Source organism: Rhinopithecus roxellana, chromosome 13, assembly GCF_007565055.1.
Source record: "Rhinopithecus roxellana isolate Shanxi Qingling chromosome 13, ASM756505v1, whole genome shotgun sequence".
NCBI lineage: Eukaryota > Metazoa > Chordata > Mammalia > Primates > Cercopithecidae > Rhinopithecus > Rhinopithecus roxellana.
Window position 1 is genome coordinate 97,977,386 of NC_044561.1, and position 22,028 is coordinate 97,999,413.

Genomic DNA, 22,028 nt, shown 5'->3' on the forward strand with positions numbered 1-22,028 from the left:
GTTAACCCGGGGATGTTGCTAGAGGCAGATTTGATAGGGCAGGTCTAGGGATGGTCCTGGGAGTCTACAATTCTGAGTTCTGGCAGGTGCTACTGGCTTGTCGACCACACTTTGCGTAGCAAGGGTATACACTCTCATCCAGCTTAGGTAACTTAATCGTTTTCAATTAATGATTTGATCTAAGTGTGGCTGTTGTTTTGCAACGAAAGACAGTTTCCAGAAAACATCAGTACTGGTAATCTCCCTCGTTTTCAAATAGGGGAAAAAATACAACTCAACTCTGAATTGTAGCTCCAGGCTCCACAGTCAGTTCTTTCCTTCCCTCCCTTCCTCCCTCCCTCCCTCCCTCCCTTCTTTCCTTTCTTTCTCTCTTTCTCTTTCTTTCTTTCTCTCTTTCTGATGGAGTTTTGCTCATGTTGCCCAGGTTGGAGTGCAATCTCGGCTCACTGCAACCTCCGCCTCCCAGGTTCGAGCGATTCTCCTGCCTCAGCCTCCCGAATAGCTGGGATTACAGGCGCGCGCCACCACGCCCGGCTAATTTTGTATTTTTAGTAGAGACAGGGTTTCACCATGTTGGCCAGGCTGGTCTCGAACTCTGATCTTACGTCATCCGCCCGGCTCCGCCTCCCAAAGTGCTGGGATTACAGGCGTGAGCCACCGTGCCCAGCCCACGTGGGTTATTTCTGAGGCGGCTTTGATGGACCACAGTACACGCCTATGACCCCAGGGCAGGTGTCAAGGTGCTGGCGCCGGGGTCGGCTGAGAAGGGCTGCGGGGACACGGGGGATGCCCGGCTGCCCTCGGCCGCAGACGTCAGCCCTTTCCAGGAACGCGCGGGCCCGCACCCCCCCGCGCGCGGCTGCCGATTGGCTGGGATGGCGCCGGGCGTGACGTCAGGGCCCGCCCCACCGCCCTCCGGCCCCGCCCCTTGGGGTGGCCTGGCAGTTTGGTCTGGAGCAGCTGAAACCGGTTTGAGCGTAGCCGCTTCCTGCCGCTCGGCCCCGTGGCAGGCCGCCGGGGGGAGCGCTGGCGAGGCGCGGAGGGCGGGCGCACGGTACCTCTGCCTGTGGTCCTCGCTCTCGGGCGGGGCGGCAGCGACGCGGACCTGCGGACTAGCGAACCCGGCAGGTGAGGCGGCGAGCCGGGTGCGGGGGCCGGGCGGCCGCTCACGTGGCGGGCCGAGCTGTCAGGGCGGCCCGGGACGCGGCGGGGCTGGGGGCGTCGGGGCTAAGGCGCGGGCGGGGTCCTCGGGCCGGGCACTGCCAGCAGGGGAACGGCGGCCGGGCGTTCGCTGCGCTAAACCGGTGTCTGGGACGCACTCGACTTTTATTGTTCACTGGCGCGCTTCCGCTAGGCTGCCGGGGGCTTAGTTCCCTTCTAAAAAATACGTGGAGCATTTGAGGCGTAGCAGGGTAAGTGGAGCATAGGACCACCGCAGATATGCAGAGTACTGAGTCCGGGAACAAAGACACCAGAAATGCAGGTGAGGTCCTCTGGGGACATCCCCTGCCCCACAGCGGCCCCCTGGCTCACCGCCGCTCTCTGTCCCTAAGTTACTCATCGTGTTTTGACAACTGCTTATTTTCTGAAATTGCCTGGACACGTAGTCTAGAGCATGCTTGTATAATTCAGTTATTCCAAGAAACCAAAGTGCCTTTCCTAGGAAAAGGTTCCAGGAATAGTCATGAGTGCCCTCGATACAATTTTTTAGGTCGGCTGCCCCTTCTCTCCAAAGCTCTGCAGACTGCCTTGCTGAGGTAGGAGAGAGAGCCTCAATCACTTAGGTGTCTCATCAGCCCTCTACCCAGACTCCACTGGCCCGCTGGAAAAGAAATCGGGCATGAATTGTAGAGGATCTTCCACCTTAAGGCAGCTGTTAGTCTTAGTCTGATGTAGACCTGCATAGAGGAACTGATGGAACCGAGCAGGATGTTTGGACCCGATGTTTTTTCTTCATACTCCTCTGTCGTCTCCTCCCATTTCTGCACAGCTCTCACCCACTACTCTACCCCGTCATGCTTCCCCTTGCTACGTTTCTGACGAGTTGTGACTTAACTTAAGAAATAAATACAAGGTATTAGTCTTTTTTTGTTTTCAAAATTCCTAATGTCATGGATACAAATAACACCAAGCAAACAAGAAAACTGCACATGGTGCAATCTATTCCTGATTTAAGAACTAGGAAGAACCAAGAGCTAGAGAAAACCAGCATTCTAGACAACATTTAAATCTGCATAATAACGACATGGGAAAGCTGGACTCTGAGAAATAATGACCACAAAAGAAAAATCGTAGCAAAGTGAGTAAAATTTGATACGTACATAAAGTACGTCGATGAATCGAATTTTTATGAGTTAAAACAGGAAAAAAATGTATGAAACATACACATGAGAATAATATCACGATAAAATGAATGGAAAACATTTGGGAAAATGTTACTGCATTGTTTAGAAAGTTGATCAAGGAATTAACTTGGCTTAATTAAACCTAATCCAGAAACACTTTCTTAATAAAGACCTATTAATGTCTTAACATGTTTGATTAAGATATTGGCTTCAAGGATACGGGAATCAGAATGACAGTCACAACTTATCAGAAATGTAGCAAGGGTTGCAGTGATCCTTCACCAAGATGAGCAAAAATTAACTCAGGGAAAGGTAGGCATTTTATATATTACTTTATTTAGCTAGTTAAGAGGATCAAAGCTGCCAAGGCCTAGGAAAGGGCAAGGATAATTGGAAACAGCTTTTTTCCTTGAAAAAATTCAAAGGAAAACAGAGATGTTCCTTTTAGCCAGCAAAACACTTTAGCTAAAAATATCTAACTTCAATTTAGCTCTAAAGTGAATGTCCCGGTACCTTGGTTTACTTCATACCCCTTTTGTTTCCCAGGCTTGTAAATCAGTAGTGTCACGTGTTGGGAAAGTTTGAGGAAAAGAATAGGGTAAAATTTATTTTGTCAGGTAGTGTGAACTCTGAAATTTTTAAAACTGTAGATTACCATGTAATATTTTGCTAATTGCTTGAGACTTTTAAAAAGGGTTATTTAAATACTACTCAGAATCTCAGATGAGAATGCTGTTTAGTCTTTCTCTTCAAAAAAATTACAAAATAGATGTTATGTTTTCAAAAACCAAAAAGCAGAGGCCTATCTCAGAAAGTGTAGTCTATATGTGAGGTAATAGGTGAGTTGGTTACATTATCTGGTCAGCTGATGTGCATACAATGACTAACATTTTTCATCTTACTCTTGTTTTTATGTATATCCAGAACTGACCTTCCCTTTCCAAGTTGGGATTTTTTTTTTTTTTTTTTTTCCTTGTTTAGAAGAAGATGTATGGGTGGGTGCATACATTTTTTCTTCCACAACACAGTCGTTTTTTTTACTTGGTCACTGCTGTTTTGGTGGTAACTGGATGCCAAAATTGTATACTTCAACACAGCACCAGACTTTTGGCCTCTGTCCATAATCAAGTAAATTGCATTTGGAACAGCTCCCAAGGCTTTTATTTGGTATGGTATCAAATTTGGAGAGGGAGGGCGTTCAGGGTGGAAATCAAACCAGATTGCTTGACTTTGGTAAATCAAGTGGAAGATGATGCTTTGTTGACTTTTGGAGAGGTTTTCTGGGAGGTGTTTTTGTGCTTGTGTATATAGCTTTGTATAGTACATTTACTGCAGCTGTTTACTGCTAAGTTACTGTAGTCACTCTTCTAAACAACTCTGAGAATAAAAGACTCAGTTTTTATAATCAGTTCATTTCCCTTTTATTAAATTTACTTAAGTTTTCCATTTGCCTTAATGCAGTAGAAATCTAGAGATAATTTTGTACTAGCTGTTGATTTTAGTGCATAGGAATATCTGATTTCCATTAGGTTGATTAAAATAGTTAAAATTAGTCAACAACTATTTAATCACGTATATGAGGTTGTCCTTAGTTGAGAACCGCAGCAGTAAACACCAAATGAAAGGGCACCTTATAGGTTAAGATTGAAGTTGGTTATTTAGCCCTTTTGATGGGTGATGGACTATTTGCTCTCTTAAATTTAATTCAGTAACTTAAATGTCAGGCTTTTTTTTTTTTTTTTTAATTGAGACAGAGTCTCACTGCATCACTCAGGCAGGAGTACAGTGGCACAATCTCAGCTCACTGCAACCTCTGCCTTCTGGGTTCAAGTGATTCTCATGCCTCAGCCTCCCAAAGTGCTGGGATTATAGGCGTGAGTCACCACGCCTGGCCACTATGTTTACTCTTAGATGCAGAAGGTAGTATAAGAAATTATTTTAGAAATTATTTTGATGAAGGGAAGGCCTTTTTTTTTTTTTTTTTTTTGAGATGGAGTCTCCCTCTGTTGCAGAGGGCAGTGGCGCAGTGGCGTTCACCGCAACCTCTGTCTCCCGGGTTCAAGTGATTCTCCTGCCTCAGCTTACCGAGTAGCTGGGACTGCAGGCACATGCTACCATGCCCAGCTAATTCTTTAGTAGAGATGGGGTTTCACTATGCTGGCCAGGCTAGTCTTGAATTCCTGACCTCATGATCCACCCGCCTGGGCCTCCCAAAGTGCTGAGATTATAAGGCATGAAGCCACCATGCCCGGCCTTTTTTCTTTCTTTCTTTTTTTGAGACAGTCTCGCTGTGTTGCCCAGGTTGGATTGCAGTGGCATGATTTTTGCTCACCGCAACCTCTGCCTCCCAGGTTCAAGCGATTCTCCCACCTCAACCTCCTGCGTAGCTGGGATTATGGGTGCCCATGACCATGCCCAGCTAATTTTTGTATTTTTAGTAGAGACAGGGTTTCACCATGTTGGCCAGGCTGGTCGACCTTAGGTGATCCACCCGCCTTGGCTTCCCAAAGTGCTGGGATTACAGGCATGAGCCACCGTGCCTGGCCAAAGGGAAGGTTTTCACTAGTGTAGTGTTGGGTATTCTAACCAAAATGGTAGAGTTGCCAAATAGGGAATTTCGTATCCAAATATGACATGACTCCACACTAGTGGTCTTGCACTCTGTGAGATGAATATTTGACAATGTACATTTATAAATATATATATATATATCAGTGTTACATTTTATAATTGATGTAAATGTGATGATACATAGTTTATAGCTAACATGGAGCCTGGACTCTTGGCCCTCATCTCAACCTGAGCCCTATTGATGTTTGGAGCTGGACAATTAATTATTTGTGGAGGGCTGTTCTGTGTATTGTATGGTGTTCATACATATTGTATGGTTGTTTCATATTGTATGGTTGTTTGGCCTTTACCCGCTAGATGCTAGGAGTGCCACTCCCAGTTGTGACAACCAAAAATGCCTCCTGACATTACCAGATAATCCCCTGGAGGGCAGAATTGCCTTTGGTGAGAACTGCTGGTATAAATCTATCTACCCTGACTGGGAAGTGTGGTTAATTTTGCGTAGCAGTGTTCATTAAATGACTTGGGGAGGGGAAGGAAGCAAAGCAGAACTGGAAAAGTGACTATGGAAGGTAGCTATGCAAGGTACTTCAGAATTGTTTCGTAAGGTAATATATAAATGCAAATGAAATTTCAGCTGGTAATGTACATGATGCAGAATAAAGATGTGATTGGAATTCTTGTAGGAACATTGGTGGGTTGGGGGGCAAAGGGTTTTTTGGTGGGTGTTGGAGAAGTTATGTAGAATATGGTGTGTCTTTGGATGGAGTATGTTCTCTGTCCATTTAAATTATGTAAGTATCTCAAAGTATATGTACATGTGTATTAATCTATTTTTTATATTCCTTTAGGTATTTAAGTTAGTGGATGGGAAACAGATTCCTTTGACAAGGAAGAAATGAAAAAATTAGCGATAGTTGTTTTTCTTCTCTACCACAGTATTACCCTGGTCAGGAAAGATAGGGTTAAATTCAGAACAGCTGCTTATCAGAAGAGAAAGTATGTAGCAAGAGAATCTTGACAACTTAAAAAATAACAAGTTTGGATACTTTGTTTTACAATGTGTATTTCAGGCATGTATTATTCTGTCTTGTTTTCTTTTTGGGCATACATTCTTAAAGAATAGCTTTGTAGCACTAGGCTTCAAACTTGCTAGATACTTCCCAAGTAATTGAGTCACTGTATATATAAGGACTCTGAAATTAATTTTTTTTTTGCTCATAATTGAGATTCATTTTCATTTTTTGCTTTAAAAAAAAAAAAGCTTTATTCAGACTGTGTTTTGATTTTTTGAGACAGGGTCTTGCTCTGTCACTCAGATTAGAGTACAGTGGCACAATCACAGCTCACTACAGCCTCAACTTCCTGTGCTAAAGTGATCCTGCCACCTCAATGTCAATCTGTAGCTGAAAGTACAGGCATGCTCCCCATGCCCGGCTGTGTGTGTGTATATGTGTGTATGTGTGTGTGTGTGTGTGTGTGTGTGTGTGTATATATGTGTGTATATATATATATATATATATATATTTTTTTTTTTTTTTTTTTTTTTTTTTGTAGCTATGGGACCTCACTATGTTTCCCAGATTGGTCTCAAACTCCTGAGCTCAAGTCATCCTCCTGCCTCAGCCTCAAGTGTTTGTATTACAGGCATGAGGCACTGTGCCTGGTTTATTTTTTGCTTTTTCACTTGTTTCTTTCCCCCCCAACCCCGCACTAAAGTTACTTAAAAATAAACAAACAAAACCCCACCGTAAAACTGCAAAGACATTAAATATTGCTTTTAAAAATATAAATGGTTGAAGTTGTTTCTTGATGGTGGCTATCTAATGCTAATATTTTTATACTGTAAGTTACTTTTTTTTTTTTCTAGCACGACATCATAAAATAAATTCATCAGAATGACACCTTCTCAGGTTGCCTTTGAAATAAGAGGAACTCTTTTACCAGGTATTTTAAAAGTTTTACTTTAAAACAATTAAAATTAGCATGTTTCCTATCTGGATTACCTTAAATATGGAGTTGCTATTAGAGTGGACCTGATTTTTTAGATGAAAATATCTATAGGTCCTGCCTGATATCAGAAATGTGCTTGGAGCATAGTAAGCACACCAAAAACCTCCTTAAACTACTGTTTTGTTGTCATGTTTTCCCAAAAAAGCTGTGAATTTATACTTAACTTTGCACAGGACAGAGATGGTTGGGCTGTGGTTTCTAGGCAGCATTAAAATGAAGGAAACTTTGCTAGTGCAAGAAGTTGGTAGGCCAGGCACAATGGCTCAGGCCTGTAATCCCAGCACTTTGGGAGGCCGAGGTGGGCAGATCACTTGAGGTCAGGAATTCAAGACCAGCCTGGCCAACATGGTGAAACTCCGTCTCTACTAAAAATACAAAAATCATCCGGGCGTGGTGGCACGTGCCTATAATCCCAGCTACTTGGGAGGCTGAGGCAGGAGAATTGCTTGAACCCAGGAGGCAGAGGTTGCAGTGACCTGAGATCATGCCACTGCACTCCAGCCTGGGTGACAGAGCCAGACTCTGTCTCAAAAAAAAAGAAAGAAAGAATAAGTTGGTGAAACAATTAGCTGGGATAACCTTGTTCCTATGCGTGAATATATTTTTAGCCTCATTGTATTTTTTGCAGTCCCTTAAAGTGCCATGAGATAATTTTAGTGTTAAGATAGCATGTCAAAGCCGTATCACACCTGGGCTCTTATAAAACTGAGGTGTACCTCTCAGTTTTATGTACTCTGGCTATACAGGCCTTTCAGTTCCTTAAATGTGCTGCATTCCTTCCTCCTTTCTTCCTCTTTTAGGACTTTCTCAAATGCTGTGTCCTCTGCCTAAATCTTTGACCACTCTCATACTCCCCCTGTTCCTTCTCTCCCCTGTCCCCACTGCTAGCCTCCAGATTCCACTAGGTTAGGGCCAGCCTCCCGATTCCACTAGGTTCTGGCCCTATTTTATAGCACCTCTTGGATATTTTCTAGAATTATTTGAGTGACAGATTGTAAATTCTGTTGAAAACATGACTTTTTTTTTGAGACGGAGTCTTACTCTGTGCCCAGGCTAGAGTGCAGTGGCACGATCTCAGCTCACTGCAACCTCCGCCTCCTGTGTTGAAGCAATTCTCCTGCCTCAGCCTCCTGAGTAGCTGGGACTACAGGCGCCCATCATGGCGCCTGGCTAATTTTTGTATTTTTAGTAGAGACAGGGTTTCACTGTCTTGTCCAGGCTGGTCTTGAACTCCTGACCTCGCGACCCACCCACCTTGGCCTCCCAAAGTGCTGGATTACAGGTGGGAGCCACCATGCCGAGCCTTTTTTTTTTTTTTTTTTTTTGAGATGGAGTCTCACTTTGTTGCCCAGGCTGGAGTGCAGTGAAGTGATCTCGGCTCACTGCAACCTCCGCCTGCCAGGTTCAAGCAATTCTCCTGCCTCAGCCTCCTGAGTAGCTGCGATTACAGGCACCCACCACTACACCCAGCTAATTTTTTTTTTTTTTTTTAGATGGAGTCTTGCTCTGTTGCCCAGGTTGGAGTGCAGTGGCACGATCTTAGTTCACTGCAGCCTCGGCCTCCTGGGTTCAAGCGATTCTTCTGCCTCAGCCTCCTGAGTAGCTGGGATTACAGGCGCCTGCCACCACACCCAGCTAATTTTTGTATTTTTAGTAGAGATAGGGCTTCACCATGTTGGCCAGGCTGGTCTTGAACTCCTGACCTAGTGATGCGCCAACTTTGGCCTCCCAAAGTGCTGGGATTATAGGCATGAGCCACCGCACCCGGCCTGTACCTGCTAATTTTTTATTTTCAGTAGAGACAAGGTTTTACCATGTTGGCCAGGCTGGTCTTGAACTCCTGACCTAAAGTGATCCGCCAGCTTTAGCCTCCCGAAGTGCTGGGATTATAGGCGTGAGCCACCGCACCCAGCCTGTACCCGGCTAATTTTTTATTTTCAGTAGAGACAAGGTTTCACCATGTTGGCCAGGCTGGTCTTGAACTCCTGACCTAAAGTGATCCGCCCACCTCAGTCTCCCAAAGTGCTGGCATTATAGGCATCAGCAAATCACACCTGGCCTTTTTGTATTTTTAGTAGAGACAGGGTTTTGCTATGTTGGCCAGGCTGTTCTCGAACTTCTGGCTTTAAGTGATCTCCCTGCCTTGGCCTCCCAAAGTGCTGGAATTACAGGCATGGGCCACTGCGCCTGGCCCACATGTATTTAGAGCCCTGAAATCTGAATGACTGTCACACTTGGAATTTTAGTTAAGTTTTAGGCAATCCAAGCTAACAAAATGCTCATGTAGGTGGCTAAAGCTGAGTACAATTCTAGTCTTACTAGAGCGGTGCCTCAAGCTTGGAATCCCAGCTGTTCTCAGAATGTGGAGGAGTCTGTCTTGAGCCAAATTGGCAGTTGGACTCAGTTCATTATCTTTTTCTTTATGAATTTTAATTGTATTCAGAATGTGTTGATAGTTAAGTCAGAGACTTCTACGTACTTTTATCCAAGTGTGTTCTGCTAAATATATAAAATTTAGCAAGAAAACGTGGTAGCTTATATGTTGGCTTTTAAAGTCTATTGATAAGTGTTCAAAAGAAATGATAGTCATTACTTTAGTTAAGAAGTACTAGATTTTGGCCAGGTGGGGTGGCTCATGCCTGTAATCCCAGCACTTTGGAAGGCCAAGGCAGGCAGATCACCTGAGGTCAGGAGTTCAAGACCAACCTAGCCAACATGGTGATCCCATCTTTATTAAAAATACAAAAATTACACAGTCGTGATGGTGTGTACCTGTAATCCCAGCTACTAGGGAGGCTGAGGCAGGAGAATTGCTTGGACCCGGGAAGTGGAGGTTGCAGTGAGCCCAGATAATGCCACTGCACTCCAGCCCGGGCAACAGAGCAAAACTCCATCTCCAAAAACCACAAAAGAAGTACTAGATTTTCCAACTATGTAAGTCTTTGTTTTGATGGGTTTTTAATTACATTTCTGCTCTCTCATTGATAGTTTTGTTTTTGTTGTTTTTGAGATGGAGTCTTGCTCTGTTGCCCAGGGTGGAGTGTAGTGGTGCGATCTCAGCTCACTGCAACCTCTCCTCCTGGGTTCAAGTGAATTCTCCTGCCTCAGCCTCCCGAGTAGCTGGGATTACAGGCACCTGCCCCCACAAGCCCACCTCAGCCTCCCAGAGTGCTGGGATTACAGGCACCTGCCCCCACACGCCCACCTCAGCCTCCCAGAGTGCTGGGATTACAGGCACCTGCCCCCACACGCCCACCTCTGCCTCCCAGAGTGCTGGGATTACAGGCACCTGCCCCCACATGCCCACCTCAGCCTCCCGAGTAGCTGGGATTACAGGCACCTGCCCCCACACGCCCACCTCAGCCTCCCAGAGTGCTGGAATTACAGGCACCTGCCCCCACACGCCCACCTCAGCCTCCCAGAGTGCTGAGATTACAGGCACCTGCCCCCACACGCCCACCTCAGCCTCCCAGAGTGCTGGGATTACAGGCACCTGCCCCCACACGCCCACCTCAGCCTCCCAGAGTGCTGGGATTACAGGCACCTGCCCCCACACGCCCACCTCAGCCTCCCGAGTAGCTGGGATTATAGGCACCTGCCCCCACACGCCCACCTCAGCCTCCCAGAGTGCTGGGATTACAGGCACCTGCCCCCACACGCCCACCTCCGCCTCCTAGAGTGCTGAGATTACAGGCACCTGCCCCCACACGCCCACCTCGGCCTCTCAGAGTGCTGGGATTACAGGCACCTGCCCCCACACGCCCACCTCAGCCTCCCAGAGTGCTGGGATTACGGGTGTGAGCCACCACGCCTGGCCTTGATAATGTTCTTGATGTGAAACTTATTAATAGCTACTGTTTGACTTTCTAGAAAATATTAATGATTCTTTAGAATACTGATAGACGTTTAGTGTTTGCCTGTTAAAATTGGAAGCTGTCTTGAAGGCAGATACTGTGGTTTTATCCCATGTGTATTCTTGGATGCTTGTTACTGGCTCAATGAGTAGTTGAACAGATGAAGAAAACATCCGTATGCCTTCCGCCTTTTCTCTGGCTTTGGTTCTAGAAAGGTGAGTCGAGTTAATAGGCAGGTGTTATTGAGTGGTAGGTACCTGGGCCCAAACCTATATCTAATGAGGCTCCTTAATCTCTGCTAAAGGAGGCAACACATCTGGTTGAACTAATGCAAACTTCCCTGCTTATCCCACTATGACTGATTGTTCTGTTTCTTTAGGAGAAGTTTTTGCAATATGTGGAAGCTGTGATGCTTTGGGAAACTGGAATCCTCAAAATGCTGTGGCTCTTCTTCCAGAGAATGACACAGGTGAAAGGTGAGTATGGAAATGTGAGGTTACAGAATAACTGTGACATTAACCTTAGGATTTTAGGGGCTTTTAATATATCTTGGTATTTTTTCTTTCAGTTTTAATTTTTATCAACATTATCACGTTGCATAGTTTTATGAGTGAAATAATTTTACAAAATGTGTGTGGTAAAAACAGGTTCCTCTCTTACCGGTAATCCCCGCCTCTCAACCACTTTCATTTCTTTTTTTTGTAATTTATTTTCTATTTTTACAACTCAGGATAATTGAATACTTTTACTTCTTGACTGGTTCTTTAGGTACTTACCACCATAATTAGTTAGGGTCTCACTCTCTCACCCAGGCTGGAGTAGGGTGGTATGATCCTAGCTCAGTGCAGTCTTGAACTCTTGGGCTGAAGCGATCCTTACGCCTCAGCCTCCTGAGTAGCTGTGACTATAGGCACCCATCACCATGCCTAGTTAATTGTGGGGTTTTTTTGTGTGTTTTGTTTTTGGTGTGGAGATGGCATTTTTTGATTGTTTTTTGGGGGGTTTTTTTTTGGTGCAAAGGTGGTGTCTGGCTATGTTGCCCAGGCTGATCTGAAATTCCTGGACCTGAGATCCTCCCACCTTGCTTTCTTATTTAAAGAAACATTTTAAGGCATTATCATTTGTCTTGTCAGTGTATATTCTTTTCTTTTTTTTTCATTTTTTCTGATTTTTTTTTTTAATTGTCATCACATATTCTTGATCAGAGCTCTAATTTTTGTATTTGCCTATAGAAGTATTTCCTTGAAGTATGTGGTGTTAAAAGGAGCTGAGAGTGGAACACATACTTAGATATCTTAGCTAAAATAAAGAAATATATTCACTAGTGGCATTGAATCCATCAGTAAACTTAATATGGGCCCAGCGGATGGAGAAAGGTAAATCTGGGTGTCAGCCACTCTCCTGCAGTTAAGTGTGAGCTTGGGCAACTGATGTCTATAGGCCTCAGTTACCTCATCTACACAGTAAAGGGGTTAGCATAGATGAGTGGATGTCAGCAGAGGTGGCACTTACCCCACTGTGGATAGTTGGAAGTGTTATAGGTTTTCCTAAATAGCATACAAGTATATCCCGTGCCAGATTAGGTGATTGCTAAGGCTCTATTTTCCTGTAGAGCAGCATGACTTAAAATGTGGCCTGTGTACCAGTACCGGTCCAAAAGACTTTTAAAAAAAGTCAATCCATGATGGGAGAAATACAAAAATTGAGAGCAAGCATTTAGAAATGTGTATAGCAGTTTGACTCCATGCATGTCACTGTGGGCACATCTCATTGAATTGGGTATGTAGATGAGAATATTGGTCACCAAACAGGTTGAGTAAAGGAAAAAAAAACTGCTGGTCATTGACAGCAAATAGTTTGAGGAGCACCGGTGGTAAAGCAAGGGAAAATAACAAAGGAAGGTAAAACGGTAACAGTAATGGAAGCTAAGGGAAGGAAAATAAAAAAACACAGAACTCCCTTTTTTCTAGTTTGTCACTAGTATCACACATTTTCTCAGCCAATTCTCAGCCCTTATAAGAGTTCTATTGGTAAATTGTATGATTTTAATAGTATATATTCTTTACTAGTCTTTATTTCCTTCAAGTGGCTGTTTTTTTCTTTGATTTTCAGATCAGCCACTCTGGGTCTGAAGTGAAACCTCGTATCTTTCTGAACTTGTCTCTAAAACACACCCTTGCCTGTCCTAAATCAGTTTCAGCCAACTTGGTCAAAAAGATATGAACAGGATAAGACACTTAACAACTTTAAGAGGACCAGTTGTTCATACGTTGCGCATGTACAATGAAATAAGAGCTGATTCACAGGTGGCAGATAAACAGTGTTTTACAGGGAGAAGGGAGTAGATGACACAGGAATCCATGTGCCTTTAGACAATATTCATGAGTTTTAGAATTGTGTTTCTTTGGAATTTTAATGTGCTCTACATCTAAGTCTGCTGTGCCCCTCTTTTTCAGGGAGCGTCTTAAGCTTTCTCTTACCAGCTCTTCCTACCCACAGGCTCATGGCAGCTAGAGCTTTCCTGGAATTTTTTTCTACTTAGAGATAACTTGAAGGTCATGGTATCATTTCCTAATACTGCTGAAGATGTGGGTCATTGTGGTTTCATTTGCCCTCCTTGTAGATTTTACGGTATTTTGGAAAAGGATATAAGGGCAATTCAGAATTAGGCAGTTGCACTAAACTACCACATGACTATCCGTCTTTCCTGGTTTTGATTTAATTTCATCGGATTATTTTGTCTTCACCAAATAGTGCTGATTCTTTCTTTGAATCTTTTTTTTTTTTCTGAGACGGAATCTTGCTCTGTCGCCCAGGCTGGAGTGCCGTGGCGTGATCTTGGCTCACTGCAAGCTCTGCTCCCGGGTTCACGCCATTCTCCTGGCTCAGCCTCCCGAGTGGCCAGGACTACAGGCGCCCGCCACCATGCCCGGCTAATTGTTTTTGTATTTTTTTAACAGAAACAGGGTTTCACCGTGTTAGCCAGGATGGTCTCGATCTCCTGATCTTGTTATCTACCCACCTCGGCCTCCTAAAGTGCTGGGATTACAGGCTTGAGCCACTGTGCCTGGCCTTTTTAAAATTTTTTTAGACAGGGTCTCACTCTGTCACACAGGCTGGAGTGCAGTGGCATGATTTCGGTTCACTCTAACCTCAAACTCCTGGGCTCCAGTGATCTTCCTGCCTCAGCCTTTCAAGTAGCTAGGTGCACACCATCATGCCCAGCTAATTAAAATTTTTTTATAGAGGTGAGGTTTCACTATGTTGAGACCCAGGCTGTTCCTGAACTCCTGGGCTCAAGCTTCCCTCCTGCCTTGGCCTCCCAACATGCTGGGTGTAAGCCTGGGTTCTGGTTCATTCTTAAATTTGCCATGTTTGCTTAGACAAGTGGAGTAAAAAGGCTCGCTGCTTTGCCTTCTTTATCTCTTATTTTCATTTAGTGGTTCTTTACCAGGGATCACATTAGAGTCACTTGGGAGGACTTGAAAAAAAATACACATACCTAGATCCTGGAGATTGAGAAATAATGGCCGAGAGAGTGGCTGCAGCATATTTTTCAAAGCTTGTTACTAATTCTACTCTGCACATCTGGGGCTAGTTTCACATGCTCCAACTGACTGTTTTGTAGATGAGGTAGTACTGGGAATTTGCGCCCCCCCTTTTTATTTTCCTTTTGGGGTAGCAGAAATGGCAACTTTCTATTCTGAATTGGAAGAGTCTGCCTGGAGACCTCTGTTGAAAAGAATTCTGAGGCTTATTGGGGAAAATTAGGGAACATGTGCCAAGCATTTGCTATTCTTTTTTTGTTTTTGTTTTGAGATGGAGTCTCACTCTGTCGCCCAGGCTGGAGTGCAGTGGTGTGATCTGGGCTCACTGCAACCTCGGCCTCACGGGTTCAAGCCATTCTCCTGCCTTAACCTCCTGAGTAGCTGTGATTATAGGCGTGTGCCACCATGCCCGGCTAATTTTTGTATTTTTAGTAGAGATGTGGTTTCATCATGTTGGTCAGGCTGGTCTTGAACTCCTGACCTCGTGATCCGCCCACCTCAGCCTCCTAAAGTGCTGGGTTACAGTTGTGAGCCACCATGCCTGGCAGCATTTGCTATTCTTGCTTTAAAGCAGTGATTTTTATTTATTTTTTTAAATTTATTTATTTATTTTGTATTATACTTTAAGTTCTAGGGTACATGTGCACAACGTGCAAGTTTGTTACATATGTATACATGTGCCATGTTGGTTTGTTTAAAGCAATGATTTTTAAAAATGTACATACCTTAATTAAAAAATACTTTATTGCTAAAAAATGATACAATCATTTGAGCCTTTAGTGAATTGCAATCTTTTTGCTGGTGGAGAGTTTTGTCTCGATGTTGATGGCTGCTAACTGATCAGAGTTGTGGTTGCTGAAGGTTGAAGGACAGTGTCAATTTCTTAAAATAAGACAATGGGTCGGGTGCGGTGGCTCACGCCTGTAATCCCAGCACTTTGGGAGGCCCAGGCGGGCGCATCATGAGGTCAGGAGATCGAGACCATCCTGGCCAACATGGTGAAATCCCGTCTCTACTAAAAATACAAAAAATTAGCCAGGCATAGTGGCGGGCGCCTGTAGTCCCAACTACTCGGGGGGGCTGAGGTGGGAGAATGGCGTGAACCCGGGAGGCGGAGCTTGCGGTGAGCCGAGATTGTGGCACTGCACTCCAGCCTGGGCGACAGAACGAGACTCTGTCTCAAAAAAAAAAAAAAAAGACAATGAGGTTTACCACATTGATGAACCATTCCTTTCATTGAAAGATTTTTCTGTAGCATGCAATCACTGTAACAGATATAATAATAACAAAAAAGTTTGAAACATTATGAGATTTGCCAAACTGTGACATAGACACGAAGTAAGCACATGTTGTTGGGAAAATGGCACTGATAGACTTGCTGGACTCAGGTTTGCCACAAACCTTCAATTTGTAAAAAACACAGTATCTGTGAAGTATAATAAAGTGCAATACAATGAGCTATATCTGTATTTAATTTAGGAGCTAAGATTGTATCAGAGTGAGGACAATGCCCTAAAACCTGTCTTAGCAGAGCCAGGTAGGGCTAAACTACTCATACTGAATTAACTTTTGGTTAATGGTCTATGACAGGAGTTCTCAAAGTGTTCATAAAAGTTACCTGGAGGTGGCCGGGCATGGTGGCTCACGCCTGTAATCCCGGCACTTTGGGAGGCTGAGGCGGGCGGATCACGAGGTCAGGAGATCGAAACCATCCTGGCTAATGCAGTGAAACCCCATCTCTACTAAAAATACAAAAACAAAATTAGCCAGGCATAGTGGCGGGTGCCTGTAGTCCCAGCTACTGGGAAGGCTGAGGCAGGAGAACGGCATGAACCCGGGAGGCGGAGCTTGCAGTGAACCGAGATCGCGCCACTGCACTCCAGTCTTGGTGACAGAGCGAGACTCCATCTCAAAAATAAAAATAAAAATAAAGTTACCTGGAGGCTTGTTAAAATACAGATTACTGGGCCCCCACCCCCAGAGTTCTTAGTTTTTTAGGTCTGAGTGGGGCCTGAGAATCTGCATTTCTAAGAAGCTCCCAGCTGCTAATAATCTGGGACCATGCTTTGGATACCACTAGTTTATTATTTGAAGCTAAAAATCAGTTAACAGTAATGAATTGTAGTGAATTCTTGACCTTAAGGCAGCTGTTGAGTCAAATCTTTAGTTTCTGTTAGAATAACGTAGTTCAGAGAAAGACATTGGCCTGAAACAAGGTATAGGTTCTGACTGCTTGTCTAAGGAATAGCCAGAGCCTGGGTAGAACAGTTTAGAATAAGGGATAGTCAACAGGAGTGTAATTCATGTTTATCTCTCATTTGTAACACAAAAGCTGTGACCCAAAGTCTCTTATCAGCCATGTAACATCCCTCACTGAATGGGAAGTCAGAGAAGATTCTGACTGTGGCTTCCACTTTTGTATGACTTGAATTTTCTGTTTGGAAACTTATCCTGGCTCTTTATATGGCTGGTTCCTTCTCATCATGTAGATCTCAGCTCAGACAGCGCTTCCTCATTAAAACCTTCCTTCCTTTTAAAAGTCTCCTCCAAAACTTCCTTGTATCTATCTTTTTTGGTTATTTTTCTATCTACCCACACAGCAAAGGAACTCTTTGAAGATGAGGCTGTTTCTGCAATATATACTCCTGTGTTCCCATTGCCTGCTACAGAGTAGGCCTGTAACATTTTGTGTAGGAATAAATGAATGATATTGGTCACATGTTTTATTTGAGGGGTTTTGTGAATTAAGAAGTCTTTATGCACTGTAGTTTGATATTGATGCTGCTGCTTTTAATTTTCTTTCTTCACAGCATGTTATGGAAAGCAACCATTGTACTCAGTAGAGGAGTATCAGTTCAGTATCGCTACTTCAAAGGGTACTTTTTAGAACCAAAGGTATGTTTTCTTTATCTAGTTTCCAATTTCTTTAGCACTTCCTTCAAAAGCAACTCACTTAAGTTTGAAAACGTTCAAAGTAAAATGCATTTGCTTTGGTCAAATAAGGAATAGAACTCTTGATTAATAAAATTTACCAAAACCGAGGAAGTAGCCACTTCAGAGGCAGATGATGTCTGCCATGGAATTTTAAAAAGACGTAGTAAGTATGTTCTGCAATATTCTTATGAAATTGGTTTTAATGTGTTCTCTATAAGTGTGCATTTTCGGTAACTTTTGTAAACTAGTTAGGGACCACTTGCAGAGGTTTTACTTTTGGTTTTGTTTTTTAATCCTTGTGTGGTATAAATACATTTAGATAATTATATAGCCTGTTTTAAGTGAGTAATTAAAAAAATTATTTCACAGCAGCCGTCTCTTAATGGCTGTATTAACTCTGATCAAAATTTAATTGATTCTTTTTAGATTTTTTCAAAGATGTTATTGATAGACCCCTATCTTTTCTGGAGGCCTTTGGGATTATCTATTCTAAATCTGCCTGTTCACAATTCATTATTTTGGGATTGTTTTCATATTCAGAAAAGAAAAAAACTTAATCCTTTTCCATTTATTCTAAAGATACTTATTTGCTGAAAGGATTCTTTTCCTTCAGATTTTTATCTTTGACACCCTTGGGCTGCATATGAACAAGGGTTTAGGCAGGGGTCTAGGAAACAAATCATGGATTAGATCTTGTTAAAAAATGTATTTCCTTTGGGAGTCATTAAGTGTTTTTGTTACATGTGAAAAATGCAAGCAGCCACTCTTACCTCGTTCTCTTAGCCACCATTATACAAAGAAAAGAGAAAAAAATGACAAACCCACTTTAGCTGTCTTTTGCACCTATTACGTTTCTTATTCCAAGAATATTTTGTGAATACCCAGTAATTGAACTTAAATTACATTGTGGTTCATCATTGTGTTGGCTTTTCTTGACAATGGTTTCACTTTAACTTAAGAAAAGGGCATCTCATTGATTTGGCATGAGGTTGTGCATCATGGTAAAGTTCTTTGGTATAACTTAAGCAATGGTGTGTAGATACGTAGGTCATAGACACAGCAGGCTTACCTGAGGATCCTGGTGTATGAAATTTAGCTTTGTTATATGTGAAACCAACTAAATTTTACTTAGAAAGGGGAGTATGTATGAGAAAGATGATAATGAGTTATTTGGGCATAGTTTTCTAAAGTAAGACTATTGTCAACACAGGTCAAATTAAGCCAACCTAAGTATTTGTCCTCTTCATTGAAAATGTAACCAAAAGCAGCAGATCAGTCCAAAATACCTTTTGAAAAAATTGGCAAGAAGTCTGCTTAACAGTAAAAACAAGTTTTTCCCCTTGTAATACTTGCAAAAGTTTACAGTATGTGTTGGTGAGTGTGTTTCTTTAAGTAGGTGCTCTGTATCGTGTACACATGTACCGTGTGATGCAGGGGCTGCCATGGTAAGTATGTTTTTCATGGAATCGAGTACATAGCTACATAAAATCCCATGCATATGGCTACAGTTTTTTTCTCCACATGCCAGCTTAATGTGACACTTTAAAAAAGTTGGTGGCGCTTTTTAAATAAAGCATTTTTAATAGAAGTATTATGAAACTTTGTCTAGTTGTACATTGTCAAATAATAGAAGTAATGTGCAAGGCATTTTCAATTGTGAAATGATGTAAATTATTGGAATACATAATGTTACGAATATAAAGAATGATAGGAAAATAAATAATGAAAGCATTAAAAAGCTGAAATGGGAGAAAGGTTAATTTTACTGGGTTGAAAGTTTTAGGAGGTAATCTACCCAGGCAGTTTTGGAGCTAAAGCTTAAAGTTTTGCAATTATGGACAAGCCAGTTGACCTTTAGGCTTTAGCCTCCTCATCTATAAAACAAAAGGTTTGAACTATAGATTTTTAGATCCTTTCATTGCAAAATTTTATTTAGTAAATGAAATTTTACCATTCATATTTTTCTCCCATGCATTGCTTTTTCTGGCATATTCCTTTTAGTTTAGAAGAGTCCTGAAATCCTTTTTCTCAGTTTTTCACAGCTACATGTTCTCTTTGTGAATTAGGATAAGGTGTTAATATGTTACTTTTTAAAATAATTTCACAGATGACAAAACAAAATATTATCTGATTTGAACATACCACACAAAAGTAGTGAGTATTCCTGGAATGAAAACATTGGTATGAATCTACAGATAGTCCTGATGTCACATCTTCACCAAAGATACTTTTTGAATTAACATGTAATTTCAACATTTTTTTTTTCCCCGTGTCAACCCCTCTTTGCTTGTGGGTAGAATTAGGGATGTTTCCTCATAGTGAAATGTTAGCCAGTTTCTCATGATATCCTTTGAAATTTTTCCTTCATTTTTGTAGAAATAATCTTTATTTTTCAGCACATATCTATGTTTCTCACTTTCATAGTTGCTAACATTCACTTAGATTCATTACAAACTGTCTTATTTTGACCTCTATCTCCCTTGAGTTTTAAGTCCTTTAACAAGGTAATCAGTCACCTGCGATAGATAATTGTTTATTTTCAGAATAGTCTAGTTTGTCATTTTGTACAATAGTTTATTAGTATCTAAAATTCTTCTGAATAGTAAATACTGTCAGCTGTTAACTTGAGATTTGAACATTCTCAGTCTGTTGGCCTAGCTTCCTTTGCTTTACTCATGCCTAGGTGACTATTTATTTTACTGGTTGTACTAAAAATAGAGATTTTTTTTTTTCTTTTTTTTTTTTGAGATGGAGTCTTGCTCTGTCGCCCAGGCTGGAGTGCAGTGGCACGATCTCGGCTCCCTGCAACCTCCGCCTCCTGGGTTCAAGTGATTCTTCTGGCTCAGCCTCCAAGTAGCTGGGATTACAGGCATGCAACCACCATGCCTGGCTAATTTTTGTATTGTTTTAGTAGAGACAGGGTTTCGCCATGTTAGCCAGGCTGGTCTCGAACTCCTGACCTCAGGTGATCCACCTGCTTCAGCCTCCCGGAGTGCTGGGATTACAGGCAGGAGCCACCACATGCAGCCTTGATTCCTCAGACCCCCTCTTTACGTTCAGTTTGTTTTCAAAATTGTGGAAGGATAACAATCAGTAAAAGTTTTAAAAATTTGTGATATATGCAAGCAGTGATATTACATGGCTAGCTAATAATTTTGTTTGGTGATTTGTTAAAAAACAAACTTCCAATCTACATATTGGATAGTCTTATTTATTTCTCTCAGTGCTTGGAATAACTGAGTGATGTCAGTAACTGTTTAAGAAAACAATCATTAAGACTTATTGTGGGAAGAAATTTTTAAAAATATTTTTGTTAATATGCATGTTTGGAAACATTTCTGCAGTCGTCTGACATTATGTATGCTAAATTGTGAAATAACTCTGCCAGTACTGTTAATGGAATATTGTCTTAGATTGACATCATTACATTTTTCTCCAAAGATCTATCTCCCATGTTACTCCAAAAAGCTTAAAATTTTGGCAGACTTTGTCAGAATGTTTTCTTTCAGAACTGTTTTCTTTTCGTAGATCTTAAAGAATAAGTTATTACAGATAATATATTAGAAAGTATTGCATGTACAATGAGACCAGGATTAAAAAATAAATAACAGGATTGCATGTTTTGGAGTCATCGCTGAGATTCTGAATTTCCCAATGCTCAGTTGTTAGTTTTTATTTATTTATATTTTTGAAGTGGAGTTTCACTCTTGTTGCCCAGGCTGAAGTGCAGTGGTGCGATCTCAGCTCATTGCCAACCGCGTCCCGGGTTCAAGTGAGTCTCCTGCCTCAGCCTTCCGAGTAGCTGGGATTACAGGCATCACTGTGCCCGGCTAACTTTTGTATTTTTAGTAGAGACAGTGTTTCTCCATGTTGGTCAGGCTGTTCTCTAACTCCAGACCTCAGGTGATCCACCCGCTTTGACCTCCCAAAGTGCTAGGATTAGAGGAATGAGCCACCACGCCCGGCCTGTTAATTTTTTTTTAAGGAAGTGAAGCTGAAAATTTAAGATTGCCTTCTAAAGTTTAATAAAGTAGGTTTAACAACTTTGGAAATTCAGTGTATTTTAAAACTAGGTTCTTTTTTTTCTATATTGTAGCAGTTTACCAACCAATGTGTGTTTGTAGTCTGAATGATGATAGACATAATTCTGTCATCTGTTTACCTGGCCATTTGGACTGTTCCTCAAATATGCTATTCTATTCAAGTCTAGGTAGTTTTATGCAGTTGGGTAGTGGGTAGATGAGAGTGGAGTTGTTAAAATTGCTACTAAAATATGTTCCCTATCAAATTTAATCCAAAGGACTATTTTTACCTGATTAAAGATACTGCTGTCAACACTCTATAAAGTTCCCCTGACATCTGAATTAAAACAAACTCTCTGCTATGCCAACTGTATCTCTTTTTGACATTTAATATTATATTCATAGCACCCTTTTCTTTTTCTTTCTCTTTGTCTTTTTTTTTCTTTTTTGAGACACAGTCTCGCTCTATTGCCCAGGCTGGAGTGCAGTGGCGTGATCTCAGCTCACTGCAGCCTCCGCCTCCCAGATTCATGGGATTCTCCTGCCTTGGCCGCCCAAGTACCTAGGATTACAGGCGTGTGCCACCATGCCCGGCTAATTTTTGTATTTTTAGTAGAGATGGGGTTTCACCATGTTGGCCAGGCTGGTCTCGAACTCCTGACCTCAAGTGATCTGCCTGCCTCGGCCTCCCAAAATGCTGGGATTACAGGCATGAGCCACCATGCCTGGCCTATATTTGCA

The 22,028-nt window shown here is 42.3% G+C and overlaps 1 protein-coding gene across 2 annotated transcripts in view; it reads left to right on the top strand.

Annotated features, from left to right (window-relative positions):
* The first annotated feature begins 927 nt into the window (after positions 1–927).
* GPCPD1 (glycerophosphocholine phosphodiesterase 1) overlaps positions 928–22,028 on the top strand; it is a 65,175-nt gene continuing 44,074 nt past the window's right edge. Inside the window, exons 1-4 of one of the 2 annotated variants that reach the window (XM_010378924.2) lie at positions 949–1,128; positions 6,787–6,863; positions 11,163–11,259; positions 17,142–17,226. In XM_010378924.2, the coding sequence (XP_010377226.1) occupies positions 6,815–6,863; positions 11,163–11,259; positions 17,142–17,226 (231 nt within the window). In that variant the 5' untranslated portion in view covers positions 949–1,128; positions 6,787–6,814. Of the gene's footprint in view, positions 1,129–6,786; positions 6,864–11,162; positions 11,260–17,141; positions 17,227–22,028 lie in introns of both variants that reach the window. The other variant, XM_030914274.1, reaches the window with a different exon arrangement.